Source organism: Schistosoma mansoni (genome assembly GCF_000237925.1).
Source record: "Schistosoma mansoni, WGS project CABG00000000 data, chromosome 3 unplaced supercontig 0077, strain Puerto Rico, whole genome shotgun sequence".
Taxonomy (NCBI): domain Eukaryota; kingdom Metazoa; phylum Platyhelminthes; class Trematoda; order Strigeidida; family Schistosomatidae; genus Schistosoma; species Schistosoma mansoni.
Window position 1 is genome coordinate 677699 of NW_017386007.1, and position 15982 is coordinate 693680.

The 15982-nt window shown below is 38.7% G+C and overlaps 1 protein-coding gene across 1 annotated transcript in view; it reads left to right on the top strand.

Annotated features, from left to right (window-relative positions):
* Nucleotides 1–519: 519 nt before the first annotated feature.
* The window catches only part of Smp_159900.1 (lamin, putative), a gene marked incomplete at both ends in the record, with an annotated part of 51635 nt that continues 36172 nt past the window's right edge, over nt 520–15982 (top strand). Inside the window, 9 exons of the mRNA XM_018791382.1 lie at nt 520–822; nt 858–1100; nt 1136–1285; nt 1318–1482; nt 7048–7400; nt 9734–9971; nt 12352–12456; nt 12819–12938; nt 15173–15259. Coding sequence (XP_018645440.1) covers nt 520–822; nt 858–1100; nt 1136–1285; nt 1318–1482; nt 7048–7400; nt 9734–9971; nt 12352–12456; nt 12819–12938; nt 15173–15259 — 1764 coding nt within the window. The remainder of the gene's footprint in view (nt 823–857; nt 1101–1135; nt 1286–1317; nt 1483–7047; nt 7401–9733; nt 9972–12351; nt 12457–12818; nt 12939–15172; nt 15260–15982) is intronic.

Genomic DNA, 15982 nt, shown 5'->3' on the forward strand with positions numbered 1-15982 from the left:
AAACGCCCTGTATGAATGCTAAAACCATACTCAGTGATTATACTTCGATGCTGTTCAGTGCGTTTCATGTGTCACATCTAACATATCTTTGTCATTAATAACCTCTAAAAATCGCTCAACTTAAAAAAATGGTCAATTGTTTTTGGATATCAGTGGTTTCCATATTTGGTTTTCCAATATTACTTTATGTTAGGTCGACTTTATCTCGGTTCTGTTTAACAGCCACTTAATAATGTATTCATAATAAACTGGGGCTTAACATGTTTTCTGTACATACTAAATTTGATCGTCAAATGACTTTCAAATCATTAAGATTATAGTATATCCTATGATAACTCCATAATACTATAGACACATAACTACCCGAAAATAGGAGTAGTGGCTAAACACTTCGTTAGATTATCTTACAAATGGTGATAGTCTTTCTGTTAAATTGAATAAGCTTTTATGATTTCTACAAAGTTGATCCCTAATTTACTAACTTTACTCTTCATTACAGCGAATTTCTTAGTTATTGACATGTCCGCTCGAGCCAGAAAACAAAAAGCTGCGGAGTCTGAGAAAAACGAAGGTAGTCCGACATCGTTCTCCCGATCCGTTACAATTGAACGCAGCCATACATCATCAAGTGGGAGTCCTCGCAAAAGCTTTTCTCGCAGTGAAAGATCTAGCAGCCCTTTGACTATAAGTCGATCTGAAGAAAAGGATGAGCTCGCCCATCTGAATGATCGCCTTGCAGGGTACATCGACTACGTTCGAAAACTGGAGCTTGACAAACAGAAACTCACTAGACGTATACAGACTGTTACAGAAGAACGAATGGTAACTAGCATTATATTCAGTGGAGATTCTTGTAGAGTAAAGTTGAAGAAGCCAGGAAAACATATGAAGATGAAATTACAGCCTTAAGAAATTTGGTTGACGATCTGGCTAAACAAAAGTCAAAAGCCGAGCTAGATTCCAAGCAAATGAGAGATGAGTTGAATGACATAAAGATGAAGGCCAACAAACGAGATCAAGAGAATCGTAATTTGCAGAGAAAGATAGAAAATCTTGAAAGGGAATTGAGTAAGTATAAACAAGATCATGATGCTTACCAGGTAGATTGCAATAATCCTAACATTTTATCTCACAGCCTCTCCTTAGCGACTACCATGTTTTAGAAAAACGGTTCGAAGAAATGAAACGAGATCTTGAGGCGGAGACACTACTTCGAACTGATTTAGAAAACAAAATACTCGGTCTTAAAGAGCAGTTAGATTTCCGTTCCCGGTTGTTCGATGAAGTAAGTCGGCCTTATTTGTAAATCTCTTCCAGGAACGTGAAAAGTTAGTTGAACGCAGTTTATACATTGAAGAGGAGGTCGAAGGACGCAAGCAAGCTGAATACGAAAGTCGATTAACGGAGGAGCTTAGATCAATTCGAGACCAAACCGCTTCTGAATTAGAAGAGTATAAAATACAAATGGAAGAAACGTTTGAGGTACACTATTAAATGTATTCTTTAGTAGACATTTCCCACGGTAAAAGTGTTATAACTTTTGACCGAGTGGATGTCCTGATAATGTATAACGTGATAAGACCGCCAATCAGAGAGCAGTGAATTATTGACCAAACCAATGATACACGGAAACCGTACGAGCAGTGTAGAGTATTTGTCGATCCTGCTTTCTGCCTAGCTCAGCCAGTTAAGTCCAAAACGCCAATCTCAGCCTCTGCTGTATAAATCATTATATTTCAAACACACTGAGTTTATATACCAAAACAGACAGACCGCATCGTACCAATAAAATAGAAAATAACATTTGTACAAGATTCAGCCAATTGCGGCTGTGAATGTGGGAGGCAGTAATTAATAGACTAGGAACAACTTAAAAATGGTAAATCGTATAATAATAGTCTATAGGTCAAAATAAAGCTTATAGCAGGGACATGAATATTAATAGTTTAGGTAATTAGCAACTATACGATAAAAAAATATATGCCTAGTATTGGTTCATAAATAGATCCCAAAGTTACCATTCATTATCCTTATCGGGGCATCAGTCAGTCAGCTACAACGTAGGACCAGGCACATATATGCATCGGTCCAAGTTGCCATACCTCGTTAGCACAACAAGATCAACACCGGATTTATAGTAGTTAATTTAGTGTTGGTAGTAGTATATAAATTATAGGTTGTATATAAGGATATAGTATAGGAAGGAAGAGAGATATGAAGCAATTTTAGTCTCAAGGTTTAAGGGAAGATAAAGAGTGTATACACCTACGCCATTGTGATCGATTCTGAGCCATGTCACACAGAGTCTCCAACCATTGGTTACGATAGTCACGCGGACCCCAACCAGGTAGTCTGCATCTGCCAACATGGCTCAGACTAGAAGTTAGTGACTTCAAGCACTGATGCCATGTTTTGCTTTGGCCGCCCCTAACTCTCTTCCAACCGTCCCCAATACTAGTCATCATAGCGCGTCGTGGTAATCGGTGTTCAGGCATACGTAACACATGGCCCAACCATCTCAGTCGATGAAGATTCATCACCTCATCAACTGATTTACCATCGTTCCCTAATACCCTGCGTCTAACCTCACTATTACTTACCCGGTTATCCCAGCAGATGCGAGCAATATTTCTAAGGCATCTGTGGTCAAATACTAGTAACCTACGAGTATCTTCTACTCTTAATGGCCATGTTTCACAGCCGTAAAGTAGAACAGAACGAACTGATGCGCAGTATACTCGTCCCTTAATTGATAGACGGATATCTCGTCTACGCCATAGGTGACGTAAGTTGGCAAAAGCCAAACGAGATTTTTGAATCCGTGCAGAGATTTCGTCAGACACCAACCCATTAGGGCTGATCAGACTTCCAAGATAAGTGAAGTTGTCGACGCGTTCGACTACTTCACTCCCTATCCTTAGTTCGGGTGTTGACGCAGGCCAGTCCTGGAGTAACAATTTACATTTGGATGGGGAGAAACGCATCCCAAACATCCTGGCATTATTACTGAGTTCCAACAGAAGACTCTGCATTTTGCCAGCGTCTTCACCAAAGAGGACTATGTCATCTGCGTATTCTAAGTCGCTTAGTGGTCCCCCTGGTAGGAGATCAATTCCTGTAGATTCAGTCGAAGAGAGTGTTATTTGCAGCAACAGGTCTATAATGAAGTTAAACAAAAACGGGGATAGTGGACAGCCTTGACGGACACCACTTGAGGTTGTAAAATCATATGACAGTTCGCCATAAGCTCTTACTCGACTAATAGTGTTCGAGTAAAGAGCCTTTACAAGGTTTATGTACTTCTCAGGTACACCTTTCAATGACAGACACTGCCACAGAACCTCTCGGTCTACAGAGTCAAATGCTGCTTTCAAGTCAAGAAAAACTATCATTGTCGGACGCCGATAAGCGTGTCTGTGCTCTAAAACTTGACGAATGGTGAATATGTGGTCGATACAGCCACGACCAGGTCTGAAGCCAGCCTGATTTTCTCGTGTTTGCAGTTCACGAGTCTTAGTTAGGCGCCCGATAATTATTGAGGCTAGTATTTTAGATGCTATGTTAGTCAGACTGATCCCTCTATGGTTATCGCAGGATGATTTTGACCCCTTTTTATATATTGGGACAATCAGTGATTGTGACCAGTCGGATGGGATTACATCCGTCTCCCAGATTTTAGCCAGAATATTAGTCAACCTAATCGCTAAAATTGGACCACCATATTTAAAGACCTCTGGAGCCAATCCATCAGGACCAGCTGCTTTTCCTCGTTTCAGATTACCTATAGCCTTTTGAACTTCAAGTAGGGTCGGGGGGCCTACTTCAATGTTCCATTCAGGTTTTCTGGGAATAGTGGGTAGTTGTGCAGTAGCTGAAGGCCAGCTAAACTGCTCCTTAAAGTGTTCCGCCCATCGTTCTAAACGTTTAGGTTGAGAGCAGATAAGGGTTCCGTCTTTTTCGGAGATTGTCTCACTTACACTTGACTTCTTAATTCCGGTTTCTTTTATTAGTCTGAATAGTTGCCTGGTGTTGCCTACAGCCGCTGCCTTTTCCATCTCTTTTGCTTTCGTTGCCCACCACTGCTCACGATCGTTCCTTAGACTTTTAGTTAACCTAGATCTAATTTCTTTACGCTCTTCGTCGTGTTCAGAGCCTGATGGGATGAGTTTACGCGAATCCATCAGTGAAATAGACTTAGAGGAAATCCACTGGTTTTTTGGAGCCCTATGGTTTAAATGACTAATAGATGTGACTGCTGTTTCCACAGCTGTTCGTATGTCTTTCCAAGCAGCATCTGGGTCAGTCTCGTTTACAGAACTGCCTAGATGTGAACTCAGTTGTTTCTGGAATTCGCATTTGGCTTTCTCGTCCTCCAGTTCAATTCTAATGGGTCTTCTTAGTGTAATTTTCCTGCGTCCATTGAGGCGCAGACAAATGCGCGCTCGTATTAAAGCGTGATCAGAGTCTAAACAAGTATTCCAATACGAGCGACAATCTTCTATTGAGCCTCTCCAACGATGACTGATGACAATATGGTCTATTTGAGTCCATCGTTGGTTTGGTGCAGGTGGTCGCCATGTTAGACGATGTCTCTCCTTATGTTTAAAATTAGTGCTTGCTAAAAATAAACGATTGTCTGAGCATAGTTGCAACAGACGATCACCATTATCGGTTCGTTGAGCTGGAATACTAAAACACCCACCTAAATGTCTTTCTGTTTGATTTAAGCTGCCTACCTGGGCATTAAAGTCACCCGCTACGACTACTATGTCTGAGCGCTTAGCTTTCTGAAGAAGCTCAGAGAGTTTTCTGTAAAAGTCATCTTTTACTTCATCATGGCTGCAGTCAGTGGGAGCGTAGGCAGAAACGACGAAAAGGCAACGACGTGTGTTCCTATCCTTCCGAGTTCTTACGGAGCCATTTAGCCGGACAGCACACAGGCGACTGTTAACGGGGATCCATTCTAGTAGTGCCTGTTCTGCCCTTGTACTTAGTGCTATGCCTACACCTGCAAGTCCGCGAGAACTAGCCAACGGGTCGCCAGATACACGGAGAGTGTACTTCGTTGGCTGTCCATTTTGGCGAGGTGAGGTCAAGTGAATGACCACACTGGGATCCTGTATGCGTGTTTCGGAGACACAGCATACATCAATGGTACGAGATTCTAGAGTTTTAGCTAAGGAGGCCTGTTGACCGATTTGGCATAGGGTACGTACGTTGAAGGCTCCAATGTGTAGTTTGGAGCGAGGTTTTAGTAGACCTGGGACAGCGTTTCGCGCACTAGAATCGTTGGCCATGGTGACACTTGAGGAGGAAACCGGAACAGAAAGTTTAGTGTTGAAAGTCAAGGTAGAAGGAATAGTAGGAAGTGAAGAAGGAGATTGATTATGAATACAGTGGTCTTGAGTGTTGTTAGAGGTATGAGGGCAGTTATCACTTCCCGGTTGCCCACACCGTGGAAGGATTCTTCTAGAGGTACCTGAAAAGGAAATTGGGTTAGAAGTGGTCTTAATGACCTGAGAGCGTGACCGCAGTGCCCAAGGGACAACTGCTTGAGGTCGGTCACACACGACCTTTTTGTGGGTAGTTTTTGTGTTAGCTCCGTTCTTCAAAAAAACCTTACCGCCGGAGACGGATATCCGTGGGATAAGGCGAGGTGTGCATTTTTAGGGTCGACCTTTTCTAACCCCACCCCTCCTTGTGGGAAGGCAGCATCGCTGTCATGCTGGTTGTCTGAAGGAAACACCTTACTGCTGTCACACCTCTGTACAGTCAGCAGTACGACTTCGCCTTCGGACCTTGGGTTTGCTGCTTTTAGTCTCACCGCTCTTCAACCGACCTGTCTGGCATGGTAGGACCTTGAGGAACGATTGTTCCAGCCAGCATAGCTCGATTGGATCATCACGATAGGCAAGCCCGACCACCACGTCAAGGTAGCAGCAACGATCGGGAAAGCAGCCCCGATCGTTATCGGGGCATAACAAAAAGTAACTTATTTATTTATTTAAACATAAATATTGGTACAAGGAAACACCAGATAAGTATGCGCCTCACAAATCTCATTTGATTTGTGTGAGGGCTGTGATACTGCTCAGGTGCCCAGACTGAAGCAGGTGGCTTTCTTAGGGGGCCACACCCCTAGCCTTTGACCTGAGGGTCTAGTCCACAAGGCAGTGAAGTATCGTAAGGAGGTGCAGTCCCATGGTAGCCGGTGACCAAATAATTGGTTCATACGCCATTTGTTCCTTCAGGATACTGGAGCCCATGTGCACCATTGGTTTGGAATCAGGGTTTTCGAAGTCTACTAGATGAACTTTCCATGTCCACCAACCCGGTTAAAGCTGTGGACATTCGCTTTTCGTCCTCTCAATTTCGTAAACAATACCCATGGCGTGAGAAGGCAGTGAGTAGTACTTCCCTGGCAGAGGCTATATATTCTCAAGGCCATGTGAGTGCCTTTCGAGAGGGAGAGGACTCTCCCCACTCTCGGCCGTACCAGGGCATTTGGGGGGCAACAAAAAGTAACAACACTTCGCTTATCACTACTGACAACTGTCCAAATGAGTTGTTTACATATTGCGAAATTCATGGTCAGGTTTCTAAGTCGACCATAAAATAAACAAGCCATAATGCCAAAACCCACGTAAGATTTAAGGATTAGACTTCCATTACAAGCGCAAAATTTACTCACCCACTTGGCTAAATACCATTTTGACATAGTTCATGTCAACTGGTGGTGAAAACGATAAATTTAATTACTAACCTTGACGTTCAACTGTAAATTCCAATCCTAGTTCCTCACACTGATATCAGAACAACAGTGGAGTAGCGTAAAACCAGTTAGAATGTCCGAGTCAGATTCATTCTAATTATTGGTTGTGTTCAATATATCCATCTTCCGACCCGTAATGTGTGCTTTTACTTACTATTATTTCACCAATTCAATAAGTTCCTGCTAGCAGATATTTTCGGCTTATTGACTAGTAGGTGATTTATTCAAACTGAAACTTTCAGCATACATGTTTCTTAATGTTTTTCCTGTTTTAGAGCAAACTGGGACAATTAAAGTCATCAGCTAATTTTAGTGCCGAAGATGCTAGTCGACAGCGGTCTGAGCTGTTGATAGCTCGCAAACGTGCTGATGAACTTTCCCACGATTTATCCAAGAAAATTGCTGAACTGGAACTGCTTCAACGACGAGTAGCAGATCTTGAGCGGCAGTTAGCTGATGAACGGAAAGATTTTGAATCTCAACTTCTTTTCCAACGCCAGGAAGTAAATCGATTAAAAGAGGAATTGGAAGAAAGTTTCCGTGAATTTACTGACCTCATGAATACGAAAATTGCGTTAGACCAAGAAATACTGATGTATCGAAAGATGTTAGAAGGTGAAGAATCAAGGTAAGTGGTAGCATTTACTTTACTCAAACTATAAATCTAGAAGTTTCGGTTTCCGAGTTTTTTGTAAAACTAGAGATTATTAAATTAATGGTCAGTCAATTATACGTGCCTCTGTTGAAGTTCGCATGCCTCTTATCAGAACGGTTTGAGATTATAAAGGTTAACAATATCGCAAAGCTAAATACGGGGTGTCGTTTAAAGGAAACATTTTAAATGGTAGAATAAAAGTAATAGATTAATATTAAGCTCGAAGAGAATTTAAAAATAAAAACATCTCCATCACTACTAATTTTTCTTGATAACATCAAGATTATTATGTAAATGTCAACCAGGAGGTTGTTTACACGCCTCCCGCACATGATATAATAGTTTGTTTTTCACAAAGAGCAAATTTGATTTACCTTAAAAGGGTGAAGGGTGATCATTGTATGTAGAAAGCATGAGTCGGCTGGATGTATTTGATGATTAGTGTCCCGAAGTCAGTAGGGGTGTGGTCGCCCCCAAATGCCCTGGTACGGCCGAGAGTGGGGAGAGTCACTTCTCCCTCTCGAAATACTCTCACATGGCCAGCGAATATATAGCCTCTGCCAGGGAAGTCCTACTCACTGCCTTCTCGTGGCGGGGGTGTTGTGTACGAAAGTGAGAGGACGAAAAGTGAATGTCCACAGCTTTAACCGGGTTGGTGGACATGGAGGGTCCACCTACGGGAGTTGGAAAACCCTGATTCCAAACCAACGGTGCACATGGGCTCCAGTATCCTGAGGGAACAAATGGCGTACGAATCAACCGTTGATCACCGGCTACCATGGGACTGCATCTCCTCACGATGCTCCACTGCCTTGTGGATCAGACCTTTTGGTCAAAGGCTCCGGGTGTGGCCCCCTAAGAAAGCCACCTGCTTCAGTCTGGGCACCTGAGCAGTATCACAGCCCTCACACAAATCAAATGAGATTTGTGTGGCGCATATTTATCTGGTGCTTCCTTGTACCATTATTTATGTGTTTAAATAAATAATTATAATAATAAATAGGGGTGTGGTCAGACATATTAATCTGCCAACATGGTATATCAATTAAGTTAAGGACCCTCATTAACATGCATTATACATACCTTAACCTCCTTGTCATTGTCACGCATTGTTGGTTGATATGAAAGCAAGTTTTGTAAAAAATTGTTCTCAGTCAAACTAAAACTTGTCATCTTTCCATTAAATCACTCTTAATTTGAACTGTGTTAGGAAGTGTAGATTTTTGGATTTTGGTCTGCGTGATTATTCTTTGGATCAGTACTCGAGAAGCTGATATGACTTGATTCAGAACTGACCGTAGTGGCACGGATGCACTCATTATTCATAGTTTCCTTGAAACTTAACGCTGTCACACATTTTACTAATCATTTACACTTGGTTTTTGCAAACTGCATTCTCCATGTTGAAATTTTACTATTGGAGTCACTGTTATTTTACCGATTTCTTACCTATGTTATGGTATAAATTATGGTAACATGAATCAATGAATATTTGTTTTAGGTCTTACTGTTTTATATTGATACTACTCAGACCATAATAGATTCAACCAATGTTTGACTTGAGATTCAGTAGTTTGCAATTGAGTTACATAATCAGTAAACCACAGCTTCAATCGGATATACTAACATATCCAACCGTCAAGCAACCCCACACATTGTACAGTCAAATTAGAGTATTGTTCATAATCACATTTAGTGACAGATGCATCCACGTTTTGGCTTTTCTTAGATCCCAGATTTCAAAATAATCTCGTACATTTTTCCTCTCGACCCATATGGTTTATGGTTGACCTTTCCTACTGTAATTTCTTCTACCCTGACATCTCTCTGTGCTGATTGTAGCACGGCGAATTAAACTGATATACATGTCCCAGATCTTACTTGTGACTGGCTAATGTTAGACTAAGTAAGTGGGTCAAGAAATTACATCAATTCACTAAGTAACTAATGATCAAGCAAAACCCTTAATGTGGAGATCTTCTTAGTAGTGTTCACAAAGCGACTATAAAGGGTAGTGATAATAACTGTTTATCGGTTTTACATTGTTTCTGGTATTGTTATACTCAGTCCTTTACAATTCTGCTTTGCTTGTATAAGATATGATAACTCAAATCAAAGTATATTTGTACCAGGTCCTACCTTGTTAATAACTATTTGTTTCAGTATTATTTCATATGCTTGGAAAAAGTAATTATTAGTTTTTCTCACCTTATCTAATTATATTTCTGTCATTAGTATTATATAAAAACCATAATAATGAACATTTTCGGTTAATGCAGTATATCAAAGTTAGTCTTGTTTTACAGACTCAACCTAACACCGGCTCCTCGTGACTCGCCGTTCAACATACCGGTCAAACGTAGGCGTGTAGATGGAGATTTTGAGGGTGATGAGTCGAATGCCAGTTTAACTGGAGCCAGTTACAGTTCATCCCGGACAAGATTCGCCTACCGAGTGTCATCGACTGCACGTGGACCTGTAGAATTCTTCAAAGAACAAGATACACATGGCAAGTGGATCAAAATACATAACTCTTCAAATGATGTAAGACTAACTTGTGATCTTAAATAGGAATTTTTTAGAAAGAAAAAGTATAAATCTGAATAATCGCTTAAAATAATGATTGAAAATTTTATATTTCATACTAAGGTTACGTTAACTTGTGTTTAAACGTCCCAAGATACGTTTAGAGTTTTATTTCATTCTTAAAGGTCATTTAACTCTTTAAGGGTTCAAATCCTGAAATTGCGTTCTTTTCCATGAGGTTTGTTCACCTCAGACTACGGGTTCGAAATCCTTCCGTGACCATAATTAACATGTTTCTGACCACTTAGGTAAAACAAGCTACTTTTTTTCAGTAACACTTCCCCATTGCTGCGTCTTCTCTATCAGTAGCATACCATTTTAGGTTTAGCCTTGAAAGAAATCAACTTTGTTTAACTCGTGCATTATGACGTAACAGGTTCTCGGTATCGCTTGATTAATTACCGGTAGTTTTTAGGTAAATTTTGGTGCGTAAAAACCTACCTGTTATGAATAAAAAGAAAGAATAAGTTAAAACCGTCGTCTTCAAAGTAAACTTGATATCTTCGAGAGATTTAAAATGGATCACAACAGTGTAAACTTATCACATATGTTTGTATGCAGTAAAAATAAGGATCCCACATAAAGATGGTCTATGCTTAGTGAAACTTCATTCAGCGTTAAAGTGCACTAACCGCCGTGTTGACTCAGCAGTCAACTGCACAGTAAAGTTTACACCTTAATAAACGCGTGACTTCGTGCATTTACCATGCGTAATTAGGCAGCAAAAGGAAATAAAAAGCATGACTTCGTCTCAATATTTCCATAACTAAAAAACGGTTTGCTGAAGTTTCATCGAACCACTACCCAAATAATCATTGCCAACTCAATTGACCCTCCCCCATAATTGGACGCCTGATCTGCTCGTTAAGGAGTCAACATCTGTTCAACGCTTTTTGTTAAAACGTTTATTCAACCGAAGTACTCATCCTTCATCGCATACAGACCACATTCTTTTCCTGACTAAATAGATAGTCTAACTCATTCACTAAGTACAGGTTCATGTATTCATCTTTGAGTCCCATTGTGAAGTTCTTTGAAAATTTCATTTTCAAATCCTTATGTTTAATATGCCATGTAGACCTTTCAATCTAGTAGCGACATTTAAGACTTTCAGCGAGAATTCATTTAATCACTGTTACCTTGGTTTTTATGCCGACTGTAAAGTCGGACACGGATTTTATAGTGTCCTCAAGTAGGTAGGTAGACATAAAAAAATACTCTTCAGATCGAAAGACAGAGATCTACAATAACAGCCTTTAAGATGAAGCAAAATTTGTTATGTATATTTCTTAGAATTGCAGAAAAAATTGGCTGTTCTTTAATTTGTATGGATTAGAAATAGACACTCAAATCTAAGTTCATGGTTTAATTGACGTCTGCACGTTTCAAGTTTCTGAACTTTATTATCTAATCCACAAAGTACTTCTGGAATATCAGAAAATATGATGGTAACTAGCGACCAAATTAAGTATACACGCCTTCTTCCCCTTGTTATGCAGTTCAGGTACATCATTGTTTTGAAATTGATATTTTCAGGCTCTTATTAGTAAACCTTCCATGTTCACCAACGTATTTTAAGCGACTGACATCCGCTTATTTTTCGGTGAGTTGAACTAACCTAACTGATTGAAAACAGATTATTGGTAATAGTGGAAGATGTGAATTGAAACCAGTCAGTTATGAATTGAATAGAAATGATAATGATGTAATAAAAAGGATGTGATGTTGCCAGGGCAAAGAAAGATTTATTACTGCTTCTTTTTGGACATATGGATCTGGTTTTTAGACGTTTGATCACTATGGCTGCGGTCGATTTCATAAGGTTGGAGTTCGATTTTTTTTATTGTTAACTTTGAAAAACTACAGTGTATTCACTTGATGTCATATATCAAAGAGATGTCTCGAGATGGCACTTCTAGATGATTTTTGGGGGTATGTTCTTTGAATCGGATGTAGGCTCTTCTTTTTGTCCTACCAATATAACTTTTGGCAAATACGTGTGGATAAATAAATCTTTTACTGTGTACATGGTTAGTCGTTGACAAACTTGTCCTAACTTATTCGCTAACCATCGTGCAACATTGATAGGGTGAATTGACCATTAACAGAATATGTCTAATAAAAGCATGTTTTTTATGTATCTTTGGTAAGCCATACACGCGGGGACGAAGGAGACCCATGAAGTTTCAGGTTATTGCAAGTGAAGTTATCAATCGTCTTCAGATTCCCACGTACATTCTTTATTCTCTTCTGTTTTCATGGTTAGTTATCCTAACTAGTTTACTAATCATTATCAGGTCTAGATGTCAGTTTTATTGATCGCTTTTGTTTTTATCAGGAAATGAATTTAGGTAGCTGGGAACTTGTTCATGAAGCTGATGGCCACGAGACTCGTTTCAAATTTTCGCGGGCTTTCTCCTTAAAACCGGGGGCAATATGCACAGTAAGTTGATTTTCATGTTTAGGTTTTACTTCTCAAATATCTTAAAACACTACCAGCTAGCACGATATCTTTGATTAGGTTTTTTGTAAATTTTGTAGTGAAACGTCATAAAAACACCTGTATAGGTTATACGATAAACAAACATAATGGTGTGTTAAAACAAGCAGAAAAAACAGATAACAGAAACAGGTAGCCCAGATATTGAAGCAGGTCATCGTAGTTGTAGAAAATTGACAAATATACTCTAGGTTTGATAATTAATGTTTATTTTTGGGGGTAATAAGTTCTCCAAAATACCTAATGATCAATACAAATATCTATTTCTTGTTTTTTTTAATTTCTCTTTTTTTTACTTTGTTAAGATTTGGAGTCAAGATGCTGAAGGAAATTCACATAATCCTCCTGCTGATCTAACTATGAAGAATAAAAGTTTCCATCCTGGCACTGAAGTTACAATTCTATTACTTGATACAGATGGTGAAGTAAGTTTTTATTTATACACCGTTGGTGAACGGTTGTTCAAAATCGAGGATCGGTTAAAGTTAGACATTAACACCGTTGGATACCGGCCGGCTCAGTGGTCTATCGGTTAAATGCTCTGGCACGAGACTGGTAGATTCTGGGTTCGAATCTCGCGAGTGCGGGATCGTGGATGCACACTGTTGAGGAGTCCCATAATAGGACAAAACGGCCGTCCAGTGCTTTCAGGTTTTCCATGGTGGTCTAGCTTCAATTGACTCATGCTTTCAACTATGAAATATTTACTATGATTTATTCAATCAATAAAATGATGAAATAATTCTACTTGAGTAATGAAACATGTTTATTCATGTGAGATTGTCCAATTGATTATTGTTCATTATTTTTTATTTATTTAAAACGAAAACATGTACGTTCCTGTTTCAGTATATTTTAAACACAATATTGCAAAGCGTGTTTTTTGTTGTTGCTATGACTACAAATGCACTAATTATTTTCCTCGGTGTTAGTCAATGGGTCAGTAGTTATATTTTATTTAGTTTTCATTCTTTTTATCGGAAGTTGAAAAAGATCAATGTTCATCATTTGCTTGTTTCATTTTATTCTCCGCCACCTCCCTCCGAAAATTAGTTAAATCAATATTATTTTTCTATACTGTTGTAATTGATTGAAATCAAAGTTTTACATTAAACCGTAATAAGATAATATTTTAAAGGTTAAAAAAGTAAAATCAATAAAATAGAAATGTGAAATAAACATAGTACGTAACATGAGAAACAGTCTAGTTAAAAAAAATACCCGGCAACTTGGACCGATGCATAAATGTGCCTGATCTTACGTTGTAGCTGACTGACTAACTGACTGATGTTTGGTTCAGTTCTTAACATATTTTAAAGTGAGACTCCACGTGGAAATTATTTAAACGTCGAATAGAGTACAGCTTATTTGTAACACAACTCAGTTATGAACCAACTACTTTTATGCTTTTCCTAATTAGTTACAATGTCGAGTCATTGGGATGGTATTCATGATAAATATCCAATCTGTGAAAGTCAATGTTTTTTTTAATATTTTTTAAATTGATTGATTAGGTTAATTGAATTATAGGTCATGAAGATGAATACAATACTAAACCTCTGCATTTCTGACATAGCGATATCACTAGATGTATAATTGTCTGGAGGGGGTGAGGTACAGCGATAATCTAACAGATTCGTTGAATATCTTCAATTCGGATGGATTAAGTTTTACAAACATGAGGTAGAACTGTTTTTATTGAACCGTTATATACTCCACTAATCACCACATTCAATGGGTTCAAAGTATATGTTGTATATTTATTGCCAACTGATAATATTTGAATGTAAAGAACGATCTATTAGCATAAGCTTGTGAAAATATTTCACACTGCCGTACCAGGAATCTTAACCATTAGTTCATCCGAGATGCTATAGTTATAAATTATGTATCATTCCTTATTATAAAAGTACCAATATATTTCTTCTGTATATTTGAATGTTGATGATTCGGTCATGCCTTGTTACCTTTATCATCAGTCTACTCCGAAGCTTAAATAATGTAAATGTACCCATTATAAGAGGAAATTTTGATCATTAAATTGTAACTGGACATTAAAATCTACCACTCTCTGCTTTATGTGGTGTTAAATATCTTTGTGGTTAGATTTAGTTGTAGTAATCAGTCAGCCAGTCACAACGTAAAACTTCGTACGTATTTACATCAGTTCAAGTTTTCATACCACATTAACACAGAGATACATTTGTTGATTCAAATCGCATAGTGATAGAGGTACTAAGAGTAGGAGCAGTAATCGGGAAGATTAGGGTTTGAAGACGTTATTCAAGGAGTATAATCCGGTGAAATAAATTTGGAAAGAGTCCAGAAGAAGAAAGAATATTAGAATTTGGGAGAACACAAAGAGTGGATACACCTTCGCCATTGTAAACGATTTTGAGCCATGTCATTCAAGGTCTCTAACCATCGGTTGTTATCATCTCGCGGATCTCAATCAAGTAGTCTACACCTACCAACATGGCTCAGTCCATTTGTCAGTGACTTCATGGATTTGTACCACGATTTGGTCTGGCCGCCTCTAGCTTTCTTCCAACCTACTTTTACACCATAAAACATCCTACGTCGTTGCAGTTATAGTAATAGTTATTTGAGAAATTTCAATTTTATATGTATAAATCTAATTCTATTATTTTTATTTAAGGAGCAAGCAAAATGTACGGTTAAACGAGAAAAAATTCGTCCCGGAGTTAATTTTGATCGTAAATCCGGTGTTCGCGCTCATGATGAGGTTAGTATTCTAATTTCAGTTGCTAAATTATGTTGTAATTATGACTATTATCAAAATAGCTAATTTATATAGGGTATTATTATTATTCAAGCACATATACTTACCTTATCTTAAATCTAAACAAAATTAATCGTGTCATGATTTAGTACATGATCATAAACCTTATCGAGTTTAGTGAAGCAGATTTCGAATCAGCAGTATAATCGTGTTAAGTGTCAGTAAACTATAGCTTCGTTGTCCACATATTTTACAACATTCTATATCAGCATTCTAGCATCAGCATTGATTTCTTTGTATATCGTTTAGTTTCTGAATATGCACCATAGTTGCTTGACTATCTATCTCTACTCAATTTCAAATTATTTCATTGCTTTACATCAAGATAACTTATGTTTTTCCGGTAGCTTATCAGTCGAAGATGCATTTATAATAACATCTATGCATCCCATTATGTCTACTTGGAATGATGGAGCAGGTGTTTAATGTTTACATGATCGATAGCATTCGATCAGCACTAAGAAGGACTTGACACACATGACATTGATCACCACCCAGTGATCAATCAATTGTGATTACATCTCAGTCCTACAGGAGGTTGGTCGCGGCCCGAATAGCTCAGTGGTAACGTCTCTGACTGTGAGGCTGAGTGACACGTGATCAAATCCGTCAGGAAGCATCAGTTCCCTCAAGATTACAGGTTCACCTTGCTGACGACTGTCAAGT